Source organism: Ursus americanus, chromosome 26, assembly GCF_024610735.1.
Source record: "Ursus americanus isolate L20-20 chromosome 26, mUrsAme1.1.p, whole genome shotgun sequence".
Taxonomy (NCBI): Eukaryota; Metazoa; Chordata; class Mammalia; order Carnivora; family Ursidae; genus Ursus; species Ursus americanus.
This window is the reverse complement of record NC_142152.1, coordinates 36245646-36273264: the sequence shown is the minus strand read 5'-3', so window position 1 is coordinate 36273264 and position 27619 is coordinate 36245646. Positions and strand designations below refer to the sequence as shown.

Genomic DNA, 27619 nt, shown 5'->3' with positions numbered 1-27619 from the left:
TGACTAATATTTTCATAAGTTTAAAAGCCAAGTTAGGGGTGCCTGGGTGGCACAGCGGTTAAAGCGTCTGCCTTCGGCTCAGGGCGTGATCCCGGCGTTACGGGATCGAGCCCCACATCAGGCTCCTCCGCTATGAGCCTGCTTCTTCCTCTCCCACTCCCCCTGCTGTGTTCCCTCTCTCGCTGGCTGTCTCTATCTCTGTCCAATAAATAAATAAAATCTTAAAAAAAAAAATAAAAGCCAAGTTAATTTGCTTTATTATGAACAATCGATTAATACTTTTGGTCAATTTTTATATTGGGTCACTGGTCTTTTTTCTTATTGATTTATAAGATCTCTTTAGATATATGTGAAACTAGTCCTCTTTCCATGATATCAGTTATAAGTATTTCCTCCAGTTTTTCCTTTGTATTTTAACTCCGCTTACGGTGGTTTTTGTCATGCAGGAATTCCATCCTTTGTGTGTATTTAAACTTAATAATCTTCTAAAAAATGTTTTGGGGCTCTTAAAATCTTTGTTAGAAATGCCTTCCCCACTGTAAGGTATTAAACTCTCTCATGATTTCTTCTAACACTTTAAGGGTTTCATATTTTACATTTAAATCTTCAATGTCTATGAAATTTATCCTGCTGTATGTTGTGAATGCAACAGGATGAGACACTGTATGCCGCAATGCTCATTCCTTAATCGTGTCACACGTCCATTCTGTATTAGCTCTCGGCTCTAGGACCCAGGCAGACAGAGAACGTCGTTGGTCACTGTGGCCAGAACACAGAGATATGGTGAATCGTAACTTGGCTCTTAAAGGTCTCCTCTTGAAAAAAACGCATTTATGCTCACGTTTCATCAGTCAAAGCGAGTCACATGGTCAGAAGGAGAGGAGAACTGGACTATGTGTGAACAGACTCGATGATTACTATGAGGATTACGGATCCAACTTTTTATTTCCAGATGACAACTTTGTTGTCTCCGCTCAATTCGATGACTAATCCACCTTTTCTCTACTGATCTGAAATACCTTCTTTATCGTGATCTAAATTCTGTTACGTATTTTGGACTATTACAAATTTTCTATTCTGTTCCAATGACGGGTCTGCCAATTCATCGACCATATGGTTTTAAATGATATGCTTTATAATTATTAAATTATTGTTTTAAAATTTATGATTCGGAGTTTCAGAAGAAATTTTAGGGTCTGGTGGGGCTAGTCCTCCCCCAGGATTCTCTATTTTTTGAGAATTTTACTATTCTTGCTGGTTTATCTTTTCATAGGAATGTTGGAATCATCTCGTTTAGTGACCAGATCCTGTTGGTGTTTTTGAGTTCCCACTAAATTTATGTCTTAACTTGGGAAGACCTGACATTTTTATGATGCGGGGCCTTCCTGCCCAAGGCTGTGATGTGTCTTTCCTTTTGGTTGACTCTTCTTTATGCTCCTAGCAGCATTTAAGATTTTCCCTCATCTAATGCTAATACGCTCCTCTGCTTATTCCTGACTATTTTGTTGTCCTGTTGCTATGGTAAGAACAGGGGCCCTTCCTTCTTTTTTCCTTCTTCTCCTTCTTCCTATCCTTCTCCTTCTCCCTTTCTTTCTCCTTATTAGCATGTGTGAAAAGTATTGGTCCCTCCAGCCCCTTTCACAATTATTACATTAGAAGCAAAGAGAAGGTGGGATAGGCAGGACCCCATGTTAACGTAAGCGTCAGCGCTGTTAACAGACCTGTGTTTCCCCCCATGTTTAACCTATACGGATCATAGGGCAATGAACTTGAGTGATAGGGTTGTTATTTACAAAGTTAGTTTATTTGAAAAGTGGGCAAGATGGAGGCAGGTTAATATCAAAGAACGAAAACCATCTTACGTCATGACTCCCCACTTCAGCCCACATCAGGCATCTCCCAGGCAGCTGAAATGAAATGAGAGCATCCCTGGGCCAGACACCTAACGCAGAAACCCACTGGGTGCTTTATCAGGTATTTTCGGAATCAAGCTGAATCCAGGCACAAAGTTTCAGCACTGGAAGAGGGGTTTCAAATTAGCTAGAGCAGTGGCTGTCGACTCCGCTGGCCCGTGAGAAGGGACTAAGGGAACTTTTGGAAAGTTCGGAGCGGTGAGGTCAGAAACTTGTAGGAGTGAGGCCTGTGGGGTGGTCAACACCTTTCAAAATTCCCCAGGTGATTTTAATGTGCAGCAAGGTGGAGGACCGCCGCTTTAGACCAGCATTGTTGTTGAGCAGATGAAGGGTGGGGAGTGAGAGGCGGTGTGCTGTCCCCGGTCAAGCTGCGAAACAGTAGTAGATCTCCTGGGTCCCAGCCCAGGGAATGGGAGCTCTGCGTCCTGAGGTTGCCAGGCCCATAGGCTCCTAAGTAATTTTGAGTTAGAACTCGGTTTACCCTGCCCACAACCCCAGGAGAGAGGCACTGTGTTATCCCCATGACACGGTAAGCGGGTTCTGCAACTTGCCCAAGGTTATGCAATTAAAAAGGGCAGAATTCAGGACAGAACCCAGGCCTGCCTGACCCCGAGGCCCTTGCGCCCCAGGTCAGCCTCCTACTTACTCTGGCCATGAGGCCTTGGGACATTGCCAGCCACTTTCCCCTCCCTGGAGAAATAATAAGTTCTATAATATGGTCATTAAGAATTGTTTACCTTTGAAATATTTTAAGCAGTGTCAGTTGAAACCTTGCTTCAAGAGCCGGGAGCAGAACCCCCAGCTTGGAGCAGGCTGGGGTCAGCACACGCCACCCGCTGGCCCCCTCTGCCCCATCATGCCCTGCGTGCTCCCCGTGGGGAAACGTTGTACTTGAAAAGTGCGGGGATAAAGGCTCTAACATTAGATGCTAAACAATAAAAGGAAAAGAACGGGAGGAATTTGTTTGTCGTTCATCTGCCTGTGGACATTTAGATTGTTTTCACCTCTCGGCTACTACGAATAACCCCGCGGGACACACGGGACTGCAGACATCCCTTCGAGATCCTGACCTCAATCCTTTTGGAGGTATATGCAGAAGGAGGATTGCTGGATCACAGGGTAGATCTATGTTTAATTTTGGGAGGAACCGCCATACTGTTTTCCATGTGGCTGCACCATTCCGTATCCCCCCCAGCAGTGGGTGAGGGTTCCGATCCGTCCACATCCTCGCGAATGCTTATTTTTTGTTTTTCGATCGTGGGCCATCCTTAGAGTGTCAGCGATGTGGTTTTGATGTGCGTTTCCCTGATGCTTAGTGCCATTGAGCATTTTCTCACAAGCCCGTGGGCCGTTTGTAGGTCTTGAATGTCTTCCTGAACGTCTCTTCAAGTCCTCTCTCCATCCTTGAATAGAGGCCATTTGCGGTTTTTTGCTGTTGGTTGTAGGAGCGCCTTACGTATTTTGGATATTAACCCCTTATCAGCTAGATGGTTTGCAAATATTTTCTCCCCTTCTGTAGGTTTTCTTTTCACCGTCTACATACAATGGAATATTATTCAGCCTTAAAAAAGAAGGAAATTCTAGAATATGTCACAACGTGGATGAACCTGGAGGACATTACACCGAGTGAAATCAGCCAAGCACAGGAAGGCGAATTCTGTCTGAGTCCACTGACATGAGGTATTGAAAATAGCCAAACTCGTAGAAGCAAAGCGTGGAAGGGTGGTTGCCAGGGGCTTGGTGGGGGGGGCATGGGGAGCTGCTGTTTAATGGATATAAATTGTAGTTACATAAGATGAAGAAGTCCTAGAGACCTCCGTACGATATTGTGCCCATAGTTCATGGTACTGCATGTACACTGAATTTGTTAAAAGGGTCGATCTCATGTTAAGTATACTCACCATAATAAAAAAAAAAAAAAAAAGGAAGGAATTCAGCTGGATCTCCTCACTTCTCACTGCTTTTCCTCTACAGCCGCATGTGAGCTTTTTGTGTTTTAGTTTTGCCAACCCCAGATCCAGCAGACGGAGCCCCCCCGCCCCGCCCCTGCTTCGGGAGGGCCTGGTTTTAAGGGCCACACCTTCGGGGCTCTCGGGTTACTCACCCGGCCTCTCGTAATGAGCAGATGGGCATCTGGGGTACGCATGAGCACCAACCATATTGGACCACTTTTCTCTGCCACCCCTCCCCCAGGCTCAGGGCAATCAGAGGCCTGGATGCCAAGCCTGGTTTGGGGAGATTTTCTCCAGCAGGCCCCGACCGCCCCTGCCCACCCGCCCTCCTCCCAATCCTGGCAGCTGCAAGGGGACCTCTAGACCTGCTAAGTGACGGGGCTGTAGGGGCCAGCGGGGGCCAGCTCCAAAGTGCCTCTGGAAACAATTTCTTCAGCTCTGCTTTGGGAGTCTGTGAAATTTTGTATCCTGTCTCCCTGTTGCATTTCTCTGCCTCTGGGGCTCTGCCTCCCCTCTCGCCCCAGCCTGCCCTCCGCGTGCACACGCGTGTGTATGTGAAAGACAGAGGGGGCTCTGTGTTAATGGCTCTCTCCTTGACCTCCGTCTCTCTCTCTCCTCTGCTCCTCACTTGGGAACAGCCCAGGTCTGCTGGGGATGCCAGCCAGGCAGGGCCCCCCGACTGCCCACCCCGGACCCAGGCACCACCTCAATGTCTGGAGGGTCCAAAAGTGGCTCAGACGAGCTCCCGTCTGCTGCAGGCATGACAGGCAGACGCTACAACCGAACTGCCCGGGAGCGAGGGGTCAGGGCTCAGGACAGGTGTGGAGGCCACTGAGGGATTTGGAGCAGACCTTGTTTCCATGTGGGAGCTTGGAGGGGGATATTACTCGAGACTGTGTGTCCCCGAGTTTTCCCCACTGTCAAAGGCGAGAAGCCCTCCCCCATAGGGTCGTAGTGAGGACTGAATGAAGGCATGTCACCTTCCGAAACCCTGCCTGCGGGGGTCCAGGGTCATCCCAGCCTCCATTTGACACTGGTACTTGCTCATGGTGCCACAGCTAGTGGCTGGCCCCAGGGTGCCACCCAGGACCTCCTGGCAGGGCCACCCTGCCTCCCCATCTTCCTGGTCTGGCTAAATCTGTCCTGGATGCGCCCTCCGTCACAGCCTTCTGCCCAGGGGTGCCCAGCTCCCCCGTGGGCTCCTCGGGGGCTGGGTTTGTGTGAGGCTGCCCTGCACGCAGCGGATGACCGACCCCAAAGTGGCCTGTGTCGCCGGCACTCTTGCTCGTCCCAGAAGGCCCACAGGCTTCAGTGAGCTTCCTTGTTGTGGGAATTTTGCATCAGAGGACCAAGAGCCAGGTGGCCAGAGGGCCAGAGGGCCCCTCCTGGCTTTGGTAGGGTGGACCTCTGAGCTCACGCTGGGGCCTTGGATCAGATCATCACCCGGGGTGTGGATGGGCCACAGGGGCTTGGCCAGATCACGTTCCTTAAACCTGAGAAGGGGAGGTGGGTGCATTGAGCGGGACACCAGCACTTCCCTCCCCGGCAGAGGCCTGGGGCTCTCAGAGCCGCAGAAGGGGCCACTCCGGGGTAGGTGGAATGGCCCGAAGCTAGGATATGACCTGAGGTCTCCCGGGACCTTAGCAGGGTCTCTGAGGGCAGAGTGCCACCGTGAGCCGGGAGGGGCCTCGGAAGAGCCCCAGATGGCCGAAGCGGACTGTCCGCCAGCCCCAGAGTAGCGGCCCAGAACAGATCTCATTCATCTGGGAAGGCAAGGGACACAGCATCACTGACTCCCAAGGGGGGGATTCGAGTCACCCCTGCTGCGTCTGGAGCCCCACAGGGGGATCCCTCAGCAAACTGTCCCCACTATGGTGTGCTGCCAACGCCGAACCCATCGCAGATGCCAACCCCGGTCGTGTCCTGCTTTCGCAGGGCTGCCGGAACAGACGACCGCAAACAAAAGAAATGTCTTCTCTTACATTCTGCAGTCCAGCAGTCTCAAACACAGCTGTCAGCAGGGCTGTGCTCCCTCCAAAAGCGCTCACAGAGAATCCCTGCTTGTCCTCCCCTCCGCTTAGAGACGGCTGACATCCGGGTGTGCCCAAACCCCGTCCACGCGACAGAGGTGCTCGAGCAGAGCTGTTGGGCAGACGCGGAGTTTTCTTCCTGGTCACGCTTCTCTGGAAGGCTGAACAGTCCCCAGGGTTGGGGTCAAGGTGGGTTGCCCCAGACTCTGGTCATTCCTCCCAACATCCCATGCTGGGTTGACCTGCCCTGGTAATTTCCTTTCTCCTAAACCAGAAGAGCGGCCCCACCCCACGGCAAGCTTCATCGTATGCCCTGAATCTCTGCTCCAGGAACTCTGGCCCTTCCCAGCGGCTGCCAGAGCAGGGAGTGCTGACGTCGGGGCCCCTCCTCGCTGGGACTTCTGGCGCCAAAGACCCCATGTTCTCCATGGGGTGTCCTGCAGGGTGGATTCCTGCCTCTGACCATGGAAGTATGTGTCCCGTGATTGGCATGCAGTGGGAGCTCAACGGTTGCTTGTGAAATGAATGAGGGTTGAACCATTCAGCTGGGAGGGTCCTCCTCTCCTCTGGAATCCCTCCTGGCTCTAGGCCCGGGGGCCTGTCTGGCCCGAGGAGTCCCGGCTTTGTCCACACCTCCCTTACTGTCCCAGAGGGGACAGGTGGGAGCCCCTGGTTGCCTCTTAGCCAGGGCAAAGGGCCCCAAGGGCAAAGGACAAAAGGCAGTGAGTTTCCATGTGTATCTGGAGCCTGACGAGCTGTCAAGCAAGCCAAAACAAACTGCTGAATGAAATGGAAAAATGATACATTAAAACAATAGAATTGAAAATTCTGTACAGAGCTGCAGTTTCGTGTGACTGCAAATCAGCAAAATATCAAAGATGATTGAATTTAATCATGATTGTTCATGTTGGGGTGTCTGCTGATGTGCCAGCAATGTTTGGATGGGAAATAAGGAAAGGTATAGATAGGCCCACCTGGCAGGCTCACATTGGTGAAGCGGCTGCCTTCAGCTCAGGTCATGATCCCCAGGTCCTGGGATCAAGCCCCTCATCGGGCTCTCTGCTCAGTGTGGAGTCTGCTTCTCCCCCTCCCTGTCCGCCTCCCCCCTGCTTGTGCTCTCTCATTCTCTTTGTCAAATGAATAAATAAATCTTTAAAAAAAAAAAAAGTAAAGAAGAGGAGAGACATAGATAATTCACAAATCTTTCTATATTTTCCATAATATTTATTGGTTTTGTCTTCATTCAACAAAATCATGAATTACCTTGTTATAATAGGGATTTTCGCACAAATTGGATCGAATGGAAGAAAGAGTCTAAAGGACGAGTCTTGAATATGTTGTAAAATCTGTGACTGCAGCTGCCTTGTAGCCGACACCTTCTCTCTCTGGGGACAGTCTCAGGGCTGCCTGGAGGTTTCAGTGCAGGTCATACCCCACGGCTGGGCTTTCACCCAAGCTCCAGAGGCTGACACTGTGACTTAAGGCCAGTCTTGGGGACCCTGTAGATGGCCTTCCACTCTGCCCAGCTGTCTACTTCATTGCTCTGTTGGCCTGCTCAGTATTTTTAAAAAATTGAACTAGTAGTCAATATTCAAAGTGGAAACATTTTCACCTAAAAATCTAGCTTTTTAGTTTCTCTTGAAATTTGAAAAGCCAGCAGCCCTGGGACAACTTTCTACAAGGCAATATCCGATGGAGACCGGCAGGAACTTAGGCAGAAGCTGTGGGGGCCCCCCCGTAGCCAATGATCCCTTCTTCTGAGAACCCCCGATTTCTGGCTTTCTATCTTTGGTGTTCCGAGCTCCCACATGGTAGCCTGAGTGTCACCTCTTTCCACTCGGTCCCATCAATGACATTTCCTAAGTATGTCTCAAAATGTCCCCCTTTCTCTATCTTCACGCGTCCATCCCCTGCTCAGTCTGCTGTCACCTTTCACTATAATTCCTCCTACTGCCTCCTAGCCGTGGACGGGGCCAAGCAGTTTCAAATGGTGCAAAGAATGTATTTGCTCCAAGAAAGCGAGTGTATTATAGGCAGGCAGTCTCAGCGACAAATATTTCTGGCTCCTGTGTTTTCACAGAGCTTCACACACAGATCATGGAGGTTCAGGGAGCACAAGGCAGTCCCCCATCCCCCAGGTCACTCAGCACTTCGGACCTCAGCAGAGCTTAGAGCCCTGAGATCCAGACCCTTGTGCTCTCTGCACCTTAGCTGGGCACCTCCCCTCTCCGCTGGGAATCCTGAGTTTTCTTACGGTTGCAGTCCCCCAGAGGGATCACCAGGGAACTCCGTGAATCACACAAATCTGGGTTTCATAAACTCGCTGAGCTGGGGGGCAGCACCAGCCGGACAGTATCTCAGTCACGCCTCCACAGGGCAAGTTAAGGGAAGTACTTATGGGGTTTGTGGGCTGTGATTAGGTCACAGTGGCTTTAGGGTGATAGAAAGCACAGTCGGAATTTACAAACAAGGCCAGTAGTCAGTGGTTTTAGCTTTGGAACCCGTGAGTCCATGTACAGTTACTTTTTCTTTTTAAGATTTGTTTATTTATTTGAAAGAGAGAGAGCAGGGCAAGGGCTGAGGGAGAGAGATCTTAAGCAGACCCCCTGCTGAGGATTAACTTCTTTGATTTTCTATCTTCAGTCTCTCTTGCTGACTTTTACTATGTAAACGCTCAAGTCTCTCATTATGAAAAAAAATGGGAAGAAAATCCTTCCTTATTCTAAATGACTCTTAAGCTTCCTTCCTTCCTGCCTTTCGATGCCAAACAGCTCTGGAGTGGCGTTGACATCATAGAACCCCTTAGCTGACTGCTCTTCTGCCCAGAGCACCCCCCCTTCCTTTTTCTGCTCTCACCCTCCCCTGGGATCCTTCCTGCCAAGGGACTAGCATCAGACTCTTCCAGAGGACGCTCTTCGTCCTTCTCCTCCAGGAGGATTCAGCCCCATTCCAGGCCCACCATCTGTTGCTGCTACATCTTCTTCCTGGGGCCTTCACAAGGCCACACTTTTCCTCCTTGGTCTTCTCTGTTCCAGTCTCTTTGTGGTCTGTTTGTCCCCTTACATGTTGGTGTTTGGGTAAGGGGCCCCTAGGCTCTCAGCACCACGCACACGAAGACACCTGCCTCCTCTCATGGTCTCGCTTAACCACCAATGCATGATGGCCATGACATCATCTCTCCACCCAGATTTTCTTATTGAGGTACAGATGGCTACAGACGTCTCTGACCCTACGTGTGCACATCAGAGCTCTTCATCTTCCTGCAGAAGAACAATCTTTTTGTAATCCTGAACCCACAGAACAGAACAAGGCATGAGTTCCAGTTTCCCAAGCCCCCAGCCCTGCAACCCCGGCGTCGTCCTTGACTCCTTCCTGTCCTCAGCACAATCAACCACCAGGTCTACCAATTGTACCTGTTGACATCTCTCCAATTAGTGCCCTTTTCTTTGCACACCTGCCCAGTTCCCTGGCTTGGGCTAGAATGCCTGGCCATTCTGCTGCTTCTCGTCTCCCCCAGCCCAGCCCCCCCACCATCTCACCCTCCCCTCCTCAGCTGGGGCGTTCTTGCCAAAACATAACCTACTCAGAGCCCATGGTAACAAACTGAGGGCATCAGAGGGGATGGGGGTGAGGGATTGGGATAGGCCGGTGATGGGTATTAAGGAGGGCACGTATTGCAATGTGAACTGGGTGTTATATGCCAAGTGATGAATCATGGAACACTACATCAAAAACTAAGGATATACTGTATGGTAACTAACATAACATAATAAAAAATTATTATTAAAAAACCCCCCAAAAACCCATAACCCACTCAATACAGTAGCACCTTCAATGCCTGGCCCACAGCAGCCAGAGTCTTTTCTCTAGGATGCAAATCTGCTCACACCAGCTCTCTGTTTAAACTCCTTTAAAGCTGCCTATGGTTCTAAGGAATCTTCCAGAATCCTTACTGAGCTGCCAGGCCCTCAGCGGTTCAGCAGTCCCACCATCACCCCCTCCTCTTGGCAGCCCCTCTGCTCACTGCTCCAAAGCCGCCCAGCAACCTCCGGTTTCTTCAAGGTGCCTTCATCACCCTCTCCTGCCCAGAACATCCTCCTCTCTGTTCATTCCACCACCTTCTACTCTTCCTCTGATGATAGCACAGAAGTCACCTCCTCCAGGAAGCTTTCTCTGACTTCCCCGCTCTCAGCTTCCAGAGCCTAGTTTCATCATCAGATTTGATGCGAGGGTCATCGCTGTGAGAATCTTCAAGGGCAGAATCTCTTTGTGGTTTAGAGCAGTCCTCTGACATCGAGCAGGTTGGGATAACACTCTGCTGGCGATAATTCCTAGCTGTGCGGCCTTGGGGAACGTTATTGAGCCTCTCTGTTCCTCACTGTCCCCATCTATAGAATGGGACTCAGAATAGCATCGATCCCATAGGGTCGTCACAAGGACTAGATGGGTTATCTAGGCGGCGGTCTTAGCAGATTCCCGGCAGAAAGATCTCGCTCTTTAGCTGTAGTTTGTCATCCTGATAACACCAGCGGAGGAAGGACTGTGTGGATGGCTTTAATTGCAGTTGTCCCTGTATTGCTTACTTTCTCCCACCCTCCATTCTGGCTGCTGAGGGGTTCATCTGTTGGGGAGCACTCAGAATTGGTGAGGCGGGTGATGAGCTCTGGCCAGGAAGCTACAAAGTAGCTACTCTCCCCTGATTGGGGGTGTGTGTGTGGGGGGGGGGGATAAAAGGAGGGATCCTGGAAGAGAGAAGGCCCAGGAGCGAGGGGTCCAGGGGCAGTGCCAGATGGGGTCAGTGTCGGGGGTCAGCGCATGGACATATCCTGGGCCCCGGGGAGGGAAAGGGCAAGATTGGAACTGGGGACAAGGGATCCCAGAGAAGAAGGAATCAGGCAGCAGGCTCCTCTCCCCTCTCGGGCCTGAGGCCCGGGGTGGGCTTGGCTACAAGCACAAAGCCTGGCTCTGGCCAGGCCGCTGCAGCTGAGGGTAGAGGCGCCCCGATCCTGCGTGAGACTGAGCCCAGGGGGAGGTCCTGGGGCTTGGGCTGCGGGCACAGGCAGCTACAGGGGCATGGAGTCAGGCAGATCAGGGTAGAAAGACACAAAGAAAGTGTCCAGCCCGAGAAAGAGAGTTTATTACTGTCTGGAGGTCACAGAGACTCTGATCAAAAGTCCCCAGGCTCCCAGTGCAGGTGGAAGCCACAAGGCAGAGTCATTGTCACCTTCTAAGGGATGAGCCAGGCAGGGCCTGGCCTCTGGCTCTTTGGTGCAAAGAGTCCAGGCTGCATCCAGAGACCCAGCACCTTAGAAAGAGGGGGGAGCCCTAGGCGTGATGCGGGTTGGTGACTTTGCCCCAGAAGAGGATGCTCTTGGTATCTTTGTGGCGTATGGATAGCAGAAAGGGTCTGTTGAAGCGTACAGTGAGCAGTGGGCCGATTTTTCCAGACAAGTACATAATTTTACTTCCCGTGGCGGCTGCGGCTTCTGTGCCCTCCTCGGCCACATCGAGCAGGGTCTTGTGGACCACCTGTGGGAACACAAGAACGTTACCCACCATAGGTTGGGTGGGCGAGGGGTGAGCGGTCCCCCTGAGAGCCCCAAGGGGACTAACATTCATGCAGCCTCGACCCTGTCCTGTCACTGATCCGTTTGCTTGTTCCTCCCGATGGCCCTGTCCGTGGTCCTGCCTGGTTCCAATGCACGGAGAGACAAACTGAGGCTCCGAGGTTGTGAGAGATCTGCCCAGGATATTGGTGATAAAGGGGAGGGGCATTCTGATCTGGATGCTTCTCTGGCTGAGTTCAGAGACTGTGCTGCCCCCCTCAAACACTTGCTATTGTGGGGGAGGGGCAGGGGCCACACCCGGTATTTGTCTTGCAAGCGACTTTCTTTTAGCCTCTCCACCTTAAGCAGCCGCTGCCGACGCCTCCGCGGACTTGAAGGGCCTCCCTGCTCTCAGCCGCGCTCCTGCCCCATCTGCAGTATCCTCGGGGCCCTTGGCTACTTTGCGCAGATGTGGCTTCACATCCCTGGACCCCACAGGCCCCTCTGCACACCTCCCTCCATGACCACGCCCTTTGGAAGGTGGGGCGCCGAGGAGGGTGGAGTGCTGCTCAGATACCCTGCCTCCTTCCGAGGACCTTGTTTCTAGGAGCACAGCGCAAGGGGCCCTGTTGGCTTCTTTCACACCCATCACACCTGCCCGACGGCTGTTACGACCCAGTGGCCCTCCCCTACTCTGCCAGGCACTGCACACTGGCCAAGAATTTTACAGAAAAACCGAGGGGTCCAGCACTCTAAGTATTTGCTGCTGTAGGCAGTAAGAGGTGGAGCGGGGATGGAATGGGGCCCATCCCTGATTCCTCCCCAGGCTCTTCCCCACGAGTGGCTTCTATGTCACAGGATATTGAAGGGGAGGTGGGGACCAGCTTCTAACATGCTCTCCACCCAGCTCTCCTGGGCTTGGGACGGACCCACGAGGGGGACAGGGCCAGGAGAGATGCAGTTATTCATGCAAACTCAAGGTCGCCCAAATGTCTGCCTGGCCTTTACCATTCAAGCTCAGACACAGAGGACGAATGATTGAAAGTTCGAACACTCACCTGGGAAACACTCAGGTTCTTCTCCCCTGTGACTCCCGACAGGTCAGCCTCGTTGGTGAAGACTTCCCTCATGCCCAGCTGGGGAAGTACATCTTCCAGATTATAGCTGCTGGAGATGGAAAACTTTGGCAGGTAGAGGTTGTCTATCCTCCTAGAAAAGGAGAAACATGAATTTGAACACCTGCTTTGACTCAAGGCTCACCTTCTTCCACCTCATGGCTTGGTCTTCCCTGGTTTCCTTTCTAACCACACCCCTCCTGCGGGAAAGAAGTACTCATTTCCTCAGTTTCTTAACCTTGTGCTGCCTCTTCTTCTTCTTCTTCTTCTTTTTAAAGATTTTATTTATTTATTTGACGCAGAGAGAGACAGCCAGCAAGAGAGGGAACACAAGCAGGGGGAGTGGGAGAGGAAGAAGCAGGCTCCCAGTGGTGGAGCCTGATGCGGGGCTCGATCCCAGAACGCCGGGATCACGCCCTGAGCCGAAGGCAGACGCTTAACAACTGAGCCACCCAGGCGCCCCTGACTCTTCTTAATTCATTAATTATCCATTCACATCGGCAAGCGCCCACATGAGCCAGCGCCTGCCCTGCCCCTGCCTTGCAAGCTTGCAGTGCAGCAAGAAACAGGCTCTCTCCAATAGGGAATTCCACAGCATGCTCCACAGGCACCAGGAAGGCTTCCTGAAGGAGGCGGCATCAAGCCTGAGTCCTGAAGGAGGGGAAGGAGCTGGCTGGGTGAAGAGGAGAGCAGAAGGCAGGGAGATGAAGTTGCAGGAAGGCAAGAAGAAAGAGCGGATGCTCCACAGAGTGGAGGGAAGGCTTAGTGTTGGGGACCTGGCAGGGGCTGAAGGGACTGCATTCGAAGAGCCTTGGGGATCCTGAAACATGCAAGTGAAGGTCCCCATCTTGGCTGTCTGGTGAGCTCCTTGAGAGCAGGGGCTTCTGCCTTTGAGCAGAGCTGGTGGTGAGTTCTTGGAGCAAGAGTGGATACTCCACCTGCAAGCTCCCCTCTCTCTGTTGATATCCCCAAGACTCTTGTCACGGTCTGCCTGGTTTTACACTTGCGAGCTACAGGGGGCTGTGTCTCCCAATAAACCCTGAGTCCCATGAGCAGGGAAGATGTCTGTTTCTCTCCATATTCATTCATTCATTCACCTCTTCATCCATTCACTCAACAACTTAACACCATGTGTTGAGGCAGATTTCCTCAGTGGTTTGTAAATCAGAGGTATGTGATGAATATTCTGTCCATTCACAACTACTCATCAAGCCCCGGCCAGGTGACAGCTAGAACTGCTTCCCAGCGTCCCCATCCTCAAGGACTGGGCCCAGAACGCACTCTGCCTTGCTTGTCCCCCTTGACAACAGTCTTCTGAATTCCGTATCTAGCCTGTCTCTACCCTCAGGTTTATCTGAAACTTGGCCACTTCTCACATGTCTCTCCTGGATCGCTGCCCTGGGCTCCTAGCTGCTCTTCCTGCGTCCATGCTTGACCTCTGTGGTCTATTCTCCACTCAGCCTCCTGGGTGATCTTTTTAAAACAATACTCAGATCATTCACTCTTTGGCCCAAGACCTTGAGATGACTGCCCATTTCACTTAGAGGAGGAAGAGGTAAGGTTTTCCAGGGGTCTGCATGGCCTCCCTCAACCTGAGCCATCCCGCAGGGGCCCCTGACTTCTCCTGACTCTCACTCTGCTCCGGCCTCTCTCGCCTCATTAATCCTCAAACACACCAGGCTTTGCATGGAGGCTTTGCACTGGCTGTTCCCTCTGCCAGGAATGCTTTTCCCCAACCTATCCACAGGGTTCAGCCCCTCACCTCTATCATGTCAATGCTCAAATATCACCTAACGGCGATCCTGTTTAAAACCACTACCTACCTCCTAGTCCATCCGGTTTTCCAAATTATTTTACCCCACTGTATCATCCACCCCCACACCCTCATTTCTTCACGTCCAGCATTCTAAATAATTCACCTATTTGTTATATTTATCTATATTCTCATTTTCCAATTACAAAGCAAGCTCCACGACAGCAGGAGATTGATGTTTTACTTGCGGACATGGCCTCAGGGTCTAAATCATTGCCTGGCACCTGCTGGGGGCTCCATTAACCTACGTGACCTGGGCCAAATGGATGAACCCATGAATGAATGAATGTGAACAGCCAGCGGAAAGCTGGTGCTCGGAGTCTGTCTGGCTTTGGCCTTTAGCTGATCGCAATCCCTTCTGTCCCCTCTGCTAAGAAGAGGACAGGCACGAGAGCTGGGTTGTGGTGAGGAGTCCCCGGGGTCTGAGCATGTTAGCGTCGGAGACAGCTTCCACCCCTGTCCCGTTCAAGGTCATTGAGTCTCATAGAGCAAACACTTTCAGGCCCAAAGCCACGCAGGCAGCTGAGGGCAGGGTAATCCCAAGCTCCACCTGGGCTGGGATGGCTTCCCCAGCACGGCAGCCTCGGCCCCAGACATCAGGCAGGCCCTGGGTGCTGGGGGCGTGGGGAGTCTGGGGGTGGAGGGGAGCAAGAGTGGCTGCGGAGGAAGGAAGGAGGGCTGGCCGCGTCCCGGGGTCATCACCTCATCTGCAGTGAGTCTGTCCACCTCCTCAGGGTCTCCGGGAGCAGCATGGCCTCTACTGCCTCCATTCTGCCCTCATCGGGGAGGATGAAGAGCGCGCTGTCGTTACTGGTATACGGGAGCTCCACCACCGTGCAGGCCAGTGCCTCGTCTCGGAAGTAAGGCACCCGCACGTCCTCCAGGCTCATCATGGGCACCTTCACCCACCTCCTCTTGCTCACGTAGAACTTGGACTTGAAAGTATCTCGGGGGTCAAAGGGCGTCTTCCATTTGGCTGAAGGTCAGAGAACTCTGTGAACACAAGGGTTGCCCTGCCTCTATCCCTTCTCTGCCCGGGTTCCCTGGTGATGGAGACACTCGGCCGGCCACCAGCCCCACCACCGGCCCCGCCTTGGTCTGCAGGAACATGTTGGCAAGTGGGTAGACCGCTGGGGACGGTGGTGAGCCCCACAGGTCTGGTTGCAACGTGGCCATGAGACAAAGACCTGGTTAACTGTGATAAGAGAGAGACTGACAGGAGTTTGGGAATAGTGGGTGCAAGAGAGAGGTGGGGGTCAGAGAGAGACGGGAGAGGGGCCCAGGAGCACTGTGGGACGTGGCAGCAGGGGGAGGAATTCAGAATCCCTGACCCCCTGAAAGGGACAATGCTAGTAACTCATTGTTAGTCACTGACATTACTGTGTACACACGTGCCCACAGTCTCGTCAAACAGGCCGAAACAAGGGGCAAATTGGGAAACTGAGGGTGGGGCAGAGGTCGACCGAGGAGGGGGCATAGGGCTCCATCCCCAGGAGGACTGGAGCCCTTAGTGGGGCGGGGGTTGTGGGGAGCTCCTGGGGAGACTAAAGACTAGGGGCTTGCTGGGAAATGTGCAGACACCCCCCCAAATCCCCCAACCCACATTCCACTGTTGGAGGCAGGAGAGGAGGGGAAAGCCCAGCCGGCTGGTGTGTCCCTGGGGAGGAGAATTTGGGGGAGAAAATCCTAGAACAGGCAGGATGGTAGAAAATCAGGAGACACAAAGAACAACGAGCATATGGGGCCGGGATTAGTTTTACACAGAAATCTGGTTCGGGGTCCTCATTTGTATACGGCAACACAGGCCGGGGAGGATTTGCCCAGGACTCAGCCAGAACTTCTCATGCAGGCTTTCTGTGTGTCCACCCAGCTTCCAGTCACCCCCTGACTCCATCATGCCTCTCTGGGTCTCTGTCTCTTTTTTGTGCCCGTGAGGACTGGGGCCCCACAAGGCTGACTCTATCTATTTGCGCTCTGCCTCTTAGGAACCTATGGGCTGGGGAGGTTTGTGTTTGTCGAGTTCCCACCCATGGGATCGGGCACCGGACCAGCTGGAACCTGGATTGTGCCCTCCCCCAAGGAGCTTCCCCAGATGGTGATCCTGCTGGTACCACCCCCAAGATGAGAGGGGGCACTGTTGCAGAATCCTGGGATGGCCAGTCTCCTTAAACACTGTCTTCCCATGTAGATGGGGACCCCCCCCCCCTGCCAGAGGCTGAGTTCCTGGGCAGGACAGAGCCCAGGTCAGAATGGCCCGGCTGTGCCCAGGCAGAGGGCTTCCCGCGCCTGCCCACAAACGTCTCTTCAGGGAGGAAGCTGAAGTTGCCGCCCACCCCGGAGCGATTTGAAGGCACGGCTCCTTCCTCCTGGGAGCCAGGCAGAGTAGGACTCAAACTCAGACAAAGTGCCGCTGGGCCCCTCTGCAGTGACTTCCCACAGTGGCGAAGCGTCATTTGGAAAACGCTAAGGCTGAGTGGTAGCCCACGGAATGGGAGAAGATATTCGCAAACAACAGTGCAGATAGAGGGCTGGTCTCCAAGGTCTATAAAGAACTTGTCCAATTTAACCCCCAAAAATGAATAATCAAGTCAAAAAATGGGCAGAAGACATGAACAGATACTTCTCCAAAGAAGACATACAAACGGCCAACAGACACATGAAAAAATGTCCAACATCACTTGGCTTCAGGGAAATTCAAATCCAAACCCCATTGAGATACCACCTTACACCAGTTAGAATGATGAGTATTAAGGAGGGCACGTATTACATGGTGCACTGGGTGTTATACGCAAGTAATGAATCATGGAACTTTATATCAAAAACTAGGGATGTACTGTATGGTGACTAACATAACATAATAAAAAATTATTATAAAAAAAAGAATGGCAAAAATGAACAAGGCAGGAAACAACAGGTGTTGGAGAGGATGTGGAGAAAGGGGATCCCTCTTACACTGTTAGTGGGAATGTGGGTACAGCCACGCTGGAAAACAGTGTGGAGGTTCCTCAAAAAGTTAAAAATAGAGCTACCCTACGAACCAGCAATTGCACTACTAGGTATTTACCCCAAAGATACAGATGTAGTGATCCGAAGGGGCACTTGCACCCCAGTGTTTATAGCAGCAATGTCCACAATAGCCAAACTATGGAAGGAGCCGAGATGTCCTTCAACAGATGAATGGATAAAGAAGATGTGGTCCATATACACAATGGAATATTACTCGGCTATCAGAAAGGATGAATACCTACTATTTGCAATGACATGGACGGGATGGAGGAGATAATGCGAAGTGAAATAAGTCAAGCAGAGAAAGAAATTATCATATGGTTTCACCCGTATGTGGAACATAAGGAATAGCACGGAGAACATTAGGGGAAGGAAGGGAAAACTGAAGAGGGAGGAAATCAAAGGGGGAGACGAACCATGAGAGACTATGGAGGGTTTCAGAGGAGAGGAGGGTAGGGGGATGGGGCAGCCCGGTAATGGGTGTTAAGGAGGGCATGTATTGTGATGAGCACTGGGTGTTATACACAACTAATGAATCATTGAACACTACGTCAAAAACTAATGATGTATTATATGGTGGCTAGCAGAGCATAACAAAGAAATGTAAAAATAGAATAAAATACCCTAAGAGAAGACAATGCCTACAGAAGGGCAGGGCCTCGGTGCCATGCCTCCTCCCCTCCCCCCACCCCAGACCAAGGGCACCTGTTCTATGCTGGTTTCCCCAATAAAACGGTTTGCTACACCAGGCCAGAAAATGGCCCTGAAGGCTGAGAACTATAACTGTTCCCTTCCAAACCCCAAGCCAGGCACTCACCTTTCAGGAAGATGTAATTCACCAGGACCATGGCTGTGTCCAGGTCAAGGTCCTTGACCAAATCCACAATTTTCCCCCGGGTGCGATTCTTCACATAGTCGTTGATGAGCTTCTCGGCGGCCGCGGAGTCCTGGAAGTTGGTGGAGAAGGCCTCAGAGGCGTAGAGCGCCCTGGCGTCTCCCGTGAACTTCTCCAGCAGCTTCAGCTGCTCGCCCACGAACATGGCATTGCCCACGCTCAGCTGCAGCTCGTTGCTGGGTCGGCGGACGGTTTGCAGCAGGTGCTGGAAACCCCGGTGGATTTCGGCTTCGGGGGTCTCTGTGAGGTTGAACTTGAGGCCTTCGAGGATCTCCGTCAGGGTGGTGCCTTGGGCCCCCAGGGATAGGAAGGCCAAGGCGATGGAGACGCTCATCGGGGAGAAGATGACATTCTTATGGGGGGTCTTCGAAGCCAACTCCTTATAGAGGCTGAGGGTGAAGTCGGTGTTGCTGGAGGCCAACGCGAGGCTGTCCACAGGCTCGTTGTGTAGGTCCTCCTGGGCAACACTCTGGGGGGCAAGCACGCTCCCCGGGACACAGTGGACAGTGGGGCAGAGCCCAGCCACCAGGAGCCCCAGAGCCAAGAGGGGCGACATTCCCTCTGTCTTCAACTCTGTAAAACAAAGCTCCTTTAAGTGTTGGGGGACCAGATGGTGCCCCGACTGCCTCCCACTGCCCCCCCCCCCCGCCGTGTGACCTGTGTTCTAGTTGCTGCCTCTGTTAGCTTTGTGACTTTCCATGGGCAGGCACTGTCCCAGGCACCCCACATACACGATTACATCACACTTGAGGTGAGTACTGTAATCCCGGCCTTTCTCCCCAGTGGAGAAACTGGGCACAGAGAGGAGAAGGGGTTCGGCCACAGTCACCGCAGCGAGCGAGTAGGGGAGCAGCGGGAGGAGCCTGGCTCCTGGTTAGCCTGGCTCCCGACTCCTGGTAGGGAGAAAGCAGTGTGGGCTTCAGAGCCACGGAGACCTGGACTAGGATATCGTGTGGGCTACTTGCCATGGCTGTGTGGTGATCAGCAAGTGACTGAACCTCTCTGAGCCTTAATTGCCATCTCTGTACAACACACTGAGTAGCTCACGTGAGAGAAACCATGAAGGTGCCGGGCTCACAACGGGTGTTCCAGAGAAGCATGTCCTCCCGCACGCCACCCGCTCTCTGAAACCACCCTGCATGCCAGAGCTGCGATTCCACGGGGAGAGGGGATGGAGCTGTTGCAGGAGAGATCGGAGAGAGGGACCGCAGCAAACAGGATTATTTACCTTCAGCCTCTGCCTACTCACGCCCCGCCCCGGAGTTCAGAAGAGAAAAGGTCAGCTTCAGACGTGGGGAGGGGAGGAGGGGAGCAGAGGTGGGGAGGGGAAGTGGGGAGGGGAGGCAGAGGAGGGAGTTGAGCTGCTTTCCATCCATAGACCAGCGGAAACCCCTTCAGAGCAGCCCCGGAGCAGCAGCAGCTCCATTGCCTCAACTGTCTGTTTACTCTCGGGCTCATGCAACCATTTCTTTGGAGGGGTTAAACCCCCCCGCCCTCCGAATTATTTCTGGAGAAAAACAACTTTGTTTGGGCAAGTTGGCAGGCTGGCTCTGCTTCTGAGCAGCCTGTCTTTTCAGTAGCCGGACAGACACTGCCTGCCTGTCTGTTTGGCTGGGAGCCCTGGAGGGGAGAGGAGCCATGGAACAGTCCCCCTTGGAGACCCCGTGCTCTGCCCAGAGGGACCCCCTACACACACACCAGTTCCGTCTGCACCTCGCTGTGAGAGCTGTGCCCTGTGCCAGACAAGGGGGGGTGCCTCGTGCCCCTCAGGGGAGTTGTGGTCCGGAGGGTCCGGTGTATGGGGGTACACAGCTGGCTAAACTCAGAATCCCGAAGTGTGGGAGGCAGAAACAGCCAAAGAGGTCCTTCTGGTCCATCCACCCTTTGCAGGTGTGAAAACTCAGACCCGGAGGGAAGACGCGTCTTCTGAGGACATGGCCTTCGGGGCCAGCACAAGAACTGTCCCCAGGGCTCTGGCACGCCTTTGCCTGGCCCCCTCCCGCCTCACAGGCCCCAGGCCAAGGCCTAGAACTTCCCTAGAAAGATGGGTTCCTTGGCTCTCGGGATAGGCAGCGTTACAGATTACCTGCCTTTGCTGCTGGATGTCCTCAGCGGATTCCAAAGCCGCCGCCAGCCCGGAGTGCTGGATTTTCATGTGCACGGACACCTATTTACCCATGAGAACAACTCCTCCCCTTGCTTGGGAAATGCTGGCAGGGACACCCAAGTGTTCTGTTTTTAGACTGGAATGACCAAATAAGCATTTCTGGTAACATGAATTTGTTAGATTTAGTGGAATAATCCAGTTACAGGAACAGCCCCTAACTTGTTTCTTCTTCTTCTTTTTTTTTTTTTTAAAGATTTTATTTATTTATTTGACAGAGAGAGAGAGCCAGCGAGAGAGGGAACACAAGCAGGGGGAGTGGGAGAGGAAGAAGCAGGCTCATAGCAGAGGAGCCTGACGTGGGGCTCGATCCCAGGACTCCGGAATCACACCCTGAGCCGAAGGCAGACGCTTAACGACTGAGCCACCTAGGCGTCCCCCCCAACTTGTTTCTTAAAACAAAACAAAACAAAACAAAACAAAACAAAAACCAACATTTCCTTTTCATTTTTATCTTTTGTCTATGAAATATTCATTGAGGAACATGTGAAAACCCAGAAAATATACAGAAAGACACCGGAAAATAGTCCCCCAACTTTCATCCCCCAGCTAACATTTTGTTGTTATTTCTTTTACAAGTCACTTTATGTGAGTGTGTGTGTGTGTGTGTGTGTGTGTGTGTGTGTGTGGCAAATCTTCATACACACACAGATATATTTTTTAAAATGCAACACTCTTTATTTGCCTCTAGATTGATTTGCATTTTGAGACACCCCTCCCCCATTCCCAGACTGGGGGTGTCAGTCTGAGGACTCCGAGCGTAGGGGAGCATGGGGGGGGGCCTCTGGTCTCCGGCACCATTTGGCCTGGGCGGCCTCCTCTTCACCCCAGGGCCCTTCTTGATTTGCACGAAGAGCTGTGGTGACCTTGAGGTCTCCTTGGATCTCTCTGGAATCCCAGGCCTTTCTTGGGCTCCTGAGAAAACCTTCCCCTTGATCCCTCATGGTCACAACCCTCCGTCCATGACAACTTCTCACAGGCTGTAGGGTGCCGCAGAGCACAGTTTGGAAACCACGCGATTACCGGCAAGGGTGTGGCTCTGGCATGCGGTGGACCTGGCCAACCACGTGGCCTCAAGCAACTGGAAATCCCTCAGGCTTGCCCTCCTTGTCTCTACCATGCAGATAGCGACATTTTCCCGACAGGGTGATGGAAAGGGTAAGTGACGTAGTAACACGGCCCGTAAGCTCCCGTGGGACAGGACTGTTTGTACAGGGCTGTGTCCTGGGGTACTTACCAAGTACGTGCCGGCCGGGAAGCCCTGAGGTGACTCAGGAGAGTTCTGGTCCCATCCTCCCGAAAATGGTGACTTAATGCCCTTTGAAGTCCCAAATATTTTCAGAATTGACAATATTTTTAAAAAATGACACAGAATCCCAGGGGCCCCAGGGGGGCTCAGTCAGTGAAGTGTCTGCCTTGTGGCTCAGGTCATGATCGGGGTCCCAGGATCGAGGCCCGAGTCGGGGTCTCCCTGCTCAGCGGGGAGCCTGCTTCTCCCTCTGCCTCTGCCCCTCCCCCCTGCTTGTGCGCTCGCTCTCTCTCTCTCTCTGTCAAATAAATAAATAAAACATTTTAAAAAATGACACAGAATCCCAAAGAGTTAGTGGCGAAAACAAGGCTACAGTTTTACTTCTCACTCACCTAAGTTCAGGTGTGTGTGTCGGGGGGGTGATGAGGCAGCTACACTTTGTCAGGGACCCAGGCTCCTTCTGTCTTGTTCCTGGGGTCTGTTTGCTGGGTCCTCCTGCTCCGCTCCCTTCTTTTGCTCTTTCTCTTACTGCGTCCCACCCATTGCAGGGGAACTCTTCCCCACTGGAATCTTCTCTCTCTGTCTCTCCTTCTCTTTCTTGGCCCCATGGCCTCGCAGGCCTGAAAAACCCGCTGCTTCTCCCCGAGACCTGAGATGGTCATTCATTTGTTCAGGGCCCCTGGGCAGCCGTCTGGCTGGGGCCGGGTGAGCCCTGCACCGTCCGCAGGCAGGACGTCTGCTGGATCATCGGTGCCTGCCGTCCCCGGACTGACCGCCTCTTTGTGCGGCTCCGGTACCCCCGTTCTGCCGAGAAAGATCTCCATCCCTTTTCCATCTTCAGCGTTGTCACCAAGCCTTGGTCCGTGCCAGCCTCCAGAAAGGTGAGTTTACGACCTGCCCAAGGACCCTTAGCTGTTTAATGGTGGAGCTGGTGGAGCTTGGGCAAAACCAACCCCGTGCCAGATCCAGGCTCTCTCTACCTTCCCAGGCTCAAAAAAAAAAAAAAAAAAAAAAAAAAAGAAAAGAAAAGAAAAGAAAAGTATTTCCATCCTTGACCTTATGACAGAAAATGCCAATCTTGGGAGTATAATTTCTTTTTTTAAAGATTTTATTTATTTATTTTAGAGACAGAGAGTAGGGAGGGGCAGAGGGGGAGGGAGAGAGAGAAAGAATCTGAAGCAGACTCCACACTGAGCTTGGAGCCCAATGCAGGGCTTGATCCCACAACCTCGAGATCATGACCTGAGCCAAAACCAAGAGCCAGCCCCTTAACTGACTGAGCCACCCAGGCGCCCCTTGGGAGTATAATTCTTGTACAGGTGTTGGGGTCACTATTTTTATAAGGTGCTGCTTGTCTGTGGATCCGTGTGGGGAAGGCTGCCTCCTTTATGTGGGTCCCAGCTGAATGGGTGCTGTGTCCCTGTCTGTCAATACCTCCTACCTGGGACTACAGATGGGCATGTCTCTCGGACTTGCGATGGACCCAGGGAAGCAGCCCAAGCGGAGCTGGAAGGTTCCACTTGGCTTTGGCGTGGTCAGGGCCAAGGTCTCCAGGAGCCCACTGCTAAGGCTCGAGGAACCCCGCAGTGCGGAGAGAGACCGGCAGAGGCCAGAGTGGGCGCTGGCCTTTGGGGTTAGTGTGGGTGTGGCTGTGGCACCTGCCTGGAAGGGGAAGATGTGGAAGTTAGACCTCACGTGCACAGTCCCAGACCTGGGGCTGGCAGGTTCTCCTTCTGTGGAACAGTCGCCCTTACTGTCCCCAGCCACAGAGGGAGTCCATTGGGACTGGATTGACTTAAGTTTTGGAAGCTTTGACCATTGTGATCTGTTTACCGTTTTCCATAGTTATGCCTTCCTGTGGTGCCTCTGATTCCCAAACGCCAGCTTGGCACAGGTAGACTGTAGAAAGTCTTAGGGAAAGAGCTGTGTGCCCACTCGGATTTCTATTGCAAATGGAAAAGAGTGTATTTCTGGGACTCGACAGGGGTGGGGGTCGATGGCAGGAATCCAAGTAAGAGGGTGTCCCACCGCCGCAGAGCAGGGGAGGCTGGGAGGGACAAATGCCACCTTCCAGAGATCTTCCCAGAGGCTAGGGAGGTGGCAGTCATGGGAAGGGTCCCACTCAGCCGGGCTCCTCCCACATCATGGCTCTGCCACCACTGACCAGCTGGGTGACTTTAGGCTACTCCCTTCACCTGTCTGAATCTCTTCTGTCAATCATCGCTCCTTAAAGAATTCTTAGGAGGAAGAAACGAGACCCTGAAAACTAACTGCCCTAGCCCCAGAGCGGGTCCTGCCTTCTCTCTCCCAGGCCAGTGAGTGGAAAAGTCCAGAGAACCACCCAATGCTGTCTCCCTCCGGCTGTGTTTGCGCTGACCTGGTTTCCCGTGGCTGGGGAGAGGCTGGCCACAGATCTGACGCGCATTTGCCAACTCCCCTCCGCACCGCCCTGGCTGTGCCCCCGTGAATTCCCAGGCGCCTGCGGGAGGATTTGGCCTTGGCTGAGCAGGGAGACTTCCCGCCTCTGCTTTCCCTGCTGCTTGGTCATCTGTCCCTTTAAGGAGGGAGCGGCTTGCCATCATCTGCTTTCATTTCCCGTTCCAGGTGGTTCCAGGAGGCGTCTGAGAATTCCTGGTGAACAGGGACTTTGGGGTCAGAGCGGCCCGGTCTCTGACTTACTACTGACACCCCGATGTACCCTGAGCTCCTGAACCGCATCCTCCACGCCTGAGCTCTTAGCATCAGGGGAAGAGAACAAAAAGGAAAATCAAAATACTATATAAGAAAGCAGGTCAGCTTCATACTAAAGACGGACCCATTCTTCCTTTGCCCACAGAGGCCCAGTCATGACCACGAGGTAACACGGCTGCTCTGTTCTTTTCTTTCCGCTAAGAACTGGTCTATACCCACATACGATACTCTGGGTAGGTTCGCGTGTTCTGTTTTTACATTTGAGGGAAACTGAGGCACAGAGCGATGGGTCACGTTTCGGATCCCGGGGAGCCCACGCTCCTGCCCTCTCTGGGAGACACGGTGCCCGTCCTGGCTGGCCTGGGCCCAGCCCGGCCGTTGTGGCACATTGACCTCAGACCCGGCAGCCCAGCTGAAGACGTTGGCGTCCTGACCCCGGCATCCAGGCTTCGCCTGCACTCTGTGCCAGCCTGTGGATGGGTCCTGGCGTTTGGTCTGGAAAACATGGCTGGTGGCCCGGCAGTGAGAGGTTTCTGATGTTAGGGTCGAGGGACAGGAAGGGGGCTGCAGGCTGCGGAGCTCTTGGTAAACGTGGCTGTGGTTGAGGGGAGGCCTTGGCACACCCCTACTTCCTCCCACCCCCCCTCCCTCCAGCAGTCTCGGCTGGCCTCAGACCGTCTCCCAGGCCACAGGCACTGTCCACTCCCCCAGCAGGAGGGTGTACTGTCACTCACCTCCCACGTCTCACCTGGGCGGATGTGGCTCTTTCCAAGTTCCAGAGATTTCTGGTAAGCAGAATGTGGACATCAGTGTCTCCTTGGCGTCTCTCCCTAGTGACCTCTGAAACAGATCACACCCTAAATCGAACCCCCCTGCTGTTCCCTGCTCCCTGGAGTCTTCCTGCCTCCCAGTGAATCATGCCTCTATCTCCCCAGCACAGCCAGGACCTGGGGCCGTCCGCCTGGCCCCTTCAGTGTGGGCTGGGGTCTCCCTCTTCCACGTCCCTGACACCTGCTTCCTACTTGCCAGCTCTGCACCCCACACTCTGGCCCCAGCCAATAGTACCACTCCCTGCAGCAGTGACCCCCAAGCTATGTGCACCCCTCCCCGCCTGCCCTCTCCAGGCCATTTGCTACAGAATAACTTTAAGGATATGCGTCACTCAGGGCCCTGTTCCTCCTGGAGCCCTGTGGGCCTCTCCTGGTCCAGAAGCCCCTACATGGTCTGGACCCCGTCCCTCCCCGCAGCAGGGACACCAGACCGCAGGGCCCAGAAGTACACTCCCCAGAGGAGAGCTGTCCCTGCAGAACCCACGACCCCCAGCTTGGACCAGGCGAGGGGAGGGTTTCAACTTCCTTTATAAACAAGGAAACCTCCCAGAACGTTCTGTCTCAGGCTTTGGTCTGATGCAATCATGGGTGAGTCAACACCTTTGTTATACTTTGGGTGCATATCATGCAGCAGGAGGCCTCCCGTGGTCCTTCCTGGTGGAGCCGACCCTCCTCTGGCTAGCCCAGATGTGTCCCCCGTCCTCTTCCTCAGCCATCCCCGTGACTGTCACGTTCCCCATCTCTGCAGTGAGACTGTTGGCTTCTGGTCAACAGGGATGCACTTCTCCCTCGTCCTTGCTCCCTACAGATAAAGCTGCCAGAATTAGCGAGCAAAAATGCCTCACAATGCCTGAGCCGTACTTCTACTAAAAAGGGACATATTACCTGGACTTCTTCTTTAGCTGGGTGTCCTGTATGTTATCAGCACCCCACCTGCAGGGTGTGTGGTGGGGTCCCACCCAAGGAATAGAGAAGTCTCAGGCAGTGACCCAAGGGTTTGCGGAGGCATAGAATCGTCTGGAGCCAGCTGGCTATCCCCTCATTCATTCATCCAACGAGAGTCTACTGTGGGCCAAGCCCCAAGCCAGGCACTGGGGTGTAGAGGCGACTTAGGGCGCTCACAGACTTCATGGTGTTTGAGAGACACAGACACGTAGAAAGATGCGAACTATGATGTGGAAAGTGCTAGAGGGAGGGACGGGGAGCTGGGATCCCAGGGCCCGGCTGGGGGAGTCAGGACAGCGCCTGGGGAGGGATCTCTGAGCAGAGTGGTGAGGAAGGGCTCTCTGAGCTCTCTGAGTGGGCAGGGCTCCAAGGGGCACCCGGGTTTTATGTATTTGTTACCTGGCTGTTGCCATACAAGAATTCGCTGGAAAAACACCTGAAAGCAAAGAGCATCCGGGCCCGGGAGCCCCTGGAGGATGAGGGTCTTCAGGCCCTGAGTGTGGGTGGGTGGCAGCTGCAGCGAGGAGGGGGTGTGGGAGAGCCTGGGGCCTGGGCCCAGGAGGATAGCCCCGCCCGGTCAAGCACCCCGAGCCCTGCAGATATTTCGTTCCTTGGGTGGGGCCAGGGGTATGAATTTTTTACAAGCTCCCCAAGTTACGTTTGAGAAATGCTGCTGTAAGGTCAAAGCTCCTTGCCTTTGCCTGATTTGCTCCCAGCCTTCAAGCAGTCTGGTGACCGGGCATCATGACTGCCATTCCCATGGTGCAAGGGATGAATGGACACGTGTGTCGGCTCATGAGCAACTCGCTCAGCACACTCAGGAGCAGGGGCTCAGGCCCACATGTTCCAGCGCACCTCTCATACTCCTTCACCCCCTTCCCCCGCCTACCAGACCCACCTTCCCACTCCCGCCCCTACCCTGGCCCTGGGGCCCTTAATATTTGTGAAGGAACAGAGACCTGATCGAATCCACAGATGGTTTGTGGCAGCCTCTCCAGGAGGCTGAGGCAGGAGGCGGGGCTCAGAGAGAAGACTCTGGAAGACCCCCCGGCCCCCTCCCCGCATCCCCAGGCATACGGTGAATGCTCAGCTCTTAGTACAACCAAGGAGGCTGTAGTTGGATTGGCCACGGGGCAGCCACGGCTCTCCAGCAGGCTGGGTGTGTGTGTGTGTGTGTGTGTGTGTGTGTGTGTGTGTGTGTGTGTACACGGCTCTCCAGCAGGCTGGGTGTGTGTGCACATGCGTGTGTGTGTGTACACGGCTCTCCAGCAGGCTGGGTGTGTGCACACGTGTGTGTGTGCGTGTGTGTACACGTGTGCACATACGTGTGAGCGGCAGTGTGTGTGGGGGGGAGTGTTTCGCTATCTGTCCTCTGTGTGTCTTCATGGACAGTCGTCATCAGAAGCGGCGTACAGACACGTGCTGGACTCTCCCAAGGGGTGAAAGGCCCTGGCCACCTCGGGGCCGCCT

General features: G+C 53.4%; 1 protein-coding gene and 1 long non-coding RNA gene across 4 annotated transcripts; one reads left to right on the top strand and one right to left on the bottom strand.

Moving 5' to 3' along the window:
• Positions 1-11010: 11010 nt before the first annotated feature.
• SERPINA3 (serpin family A member 3) lies at positions 11011-20463 on the bottom strand. 3 transcript variants are annotated; one of them, XM_045815806.2, is made up of 5 exons: positions 20357-20463; positions 18193-18843; positions 15072-15345; positions 12500-12650; positions 11011-11424 (listed from the first exon to the last, which is right to left on the bottom strand). In XM_045815806.2, exons 2-5 carry the CDS (start codon positions 18824-18826, stop codon positions 11221-11223), a joined length of 1263 nt encoding a protein of 420 aa, XP_045671762.1. In that variant the 5' UTR covers positions 18827-18843; positions 20357-20463; the 3' UTR covers positions 11011-11220. The 3 variants fall into 3 exon arrangements, with proteins under 3 accessions (XP_045671762.1, XP_045671763.1, XP_087712331.1); XM_045815807.2 differs by having other exon boundaries at positions 20361-20453; XM_087856205.1 differs by lacking the exon at positions 20357-20463 and adding an exon at positions 19318-19338.
• Positions 20464-22373: 1910 nt separating this feature from the next.
• On the top strand, positions 22374-24544 carry LOC148107720 (uncharacterized). Its single transcript, XR_015721730.1, has 2 exons — positions 22374-22564; positions 24288-24544. It is a non-coding gene; the product is annotated as an uncharacterized LOC148107720 (long non-coding RNA).
• Positions 24545-27619: the final 3075 nt, after the last annotated feature.

What these genes read in the sequence shown, in the direction of transcription:
- SERPINA3 (XM_045815806.2), bottom strand. Translation starts at nt 18,826, where the DNA reads ATGTCGCCCCTCTTGGCTCTGGGGCTCCTGGTGGCTGGGCTCTGCCCC. An exon ending in ACAGACTCACTGCAGATGAG is followed by an intron (nt 12,651 to 15,071) that starts GTGATGACCCCG and finishes CTCCTTTTCTAG; the next exon opens with GAGGATAGACAACCTCTACC. An exon ending in AGAACCTGAGTGTTTCCCAG is followed by an intron (nt 11,425 to 12,499) that starts GTGAGTGTTCGA and finishes GTGTTCCCACAG; the next exon opens with GTGGTCCACAAGACCCTGCT.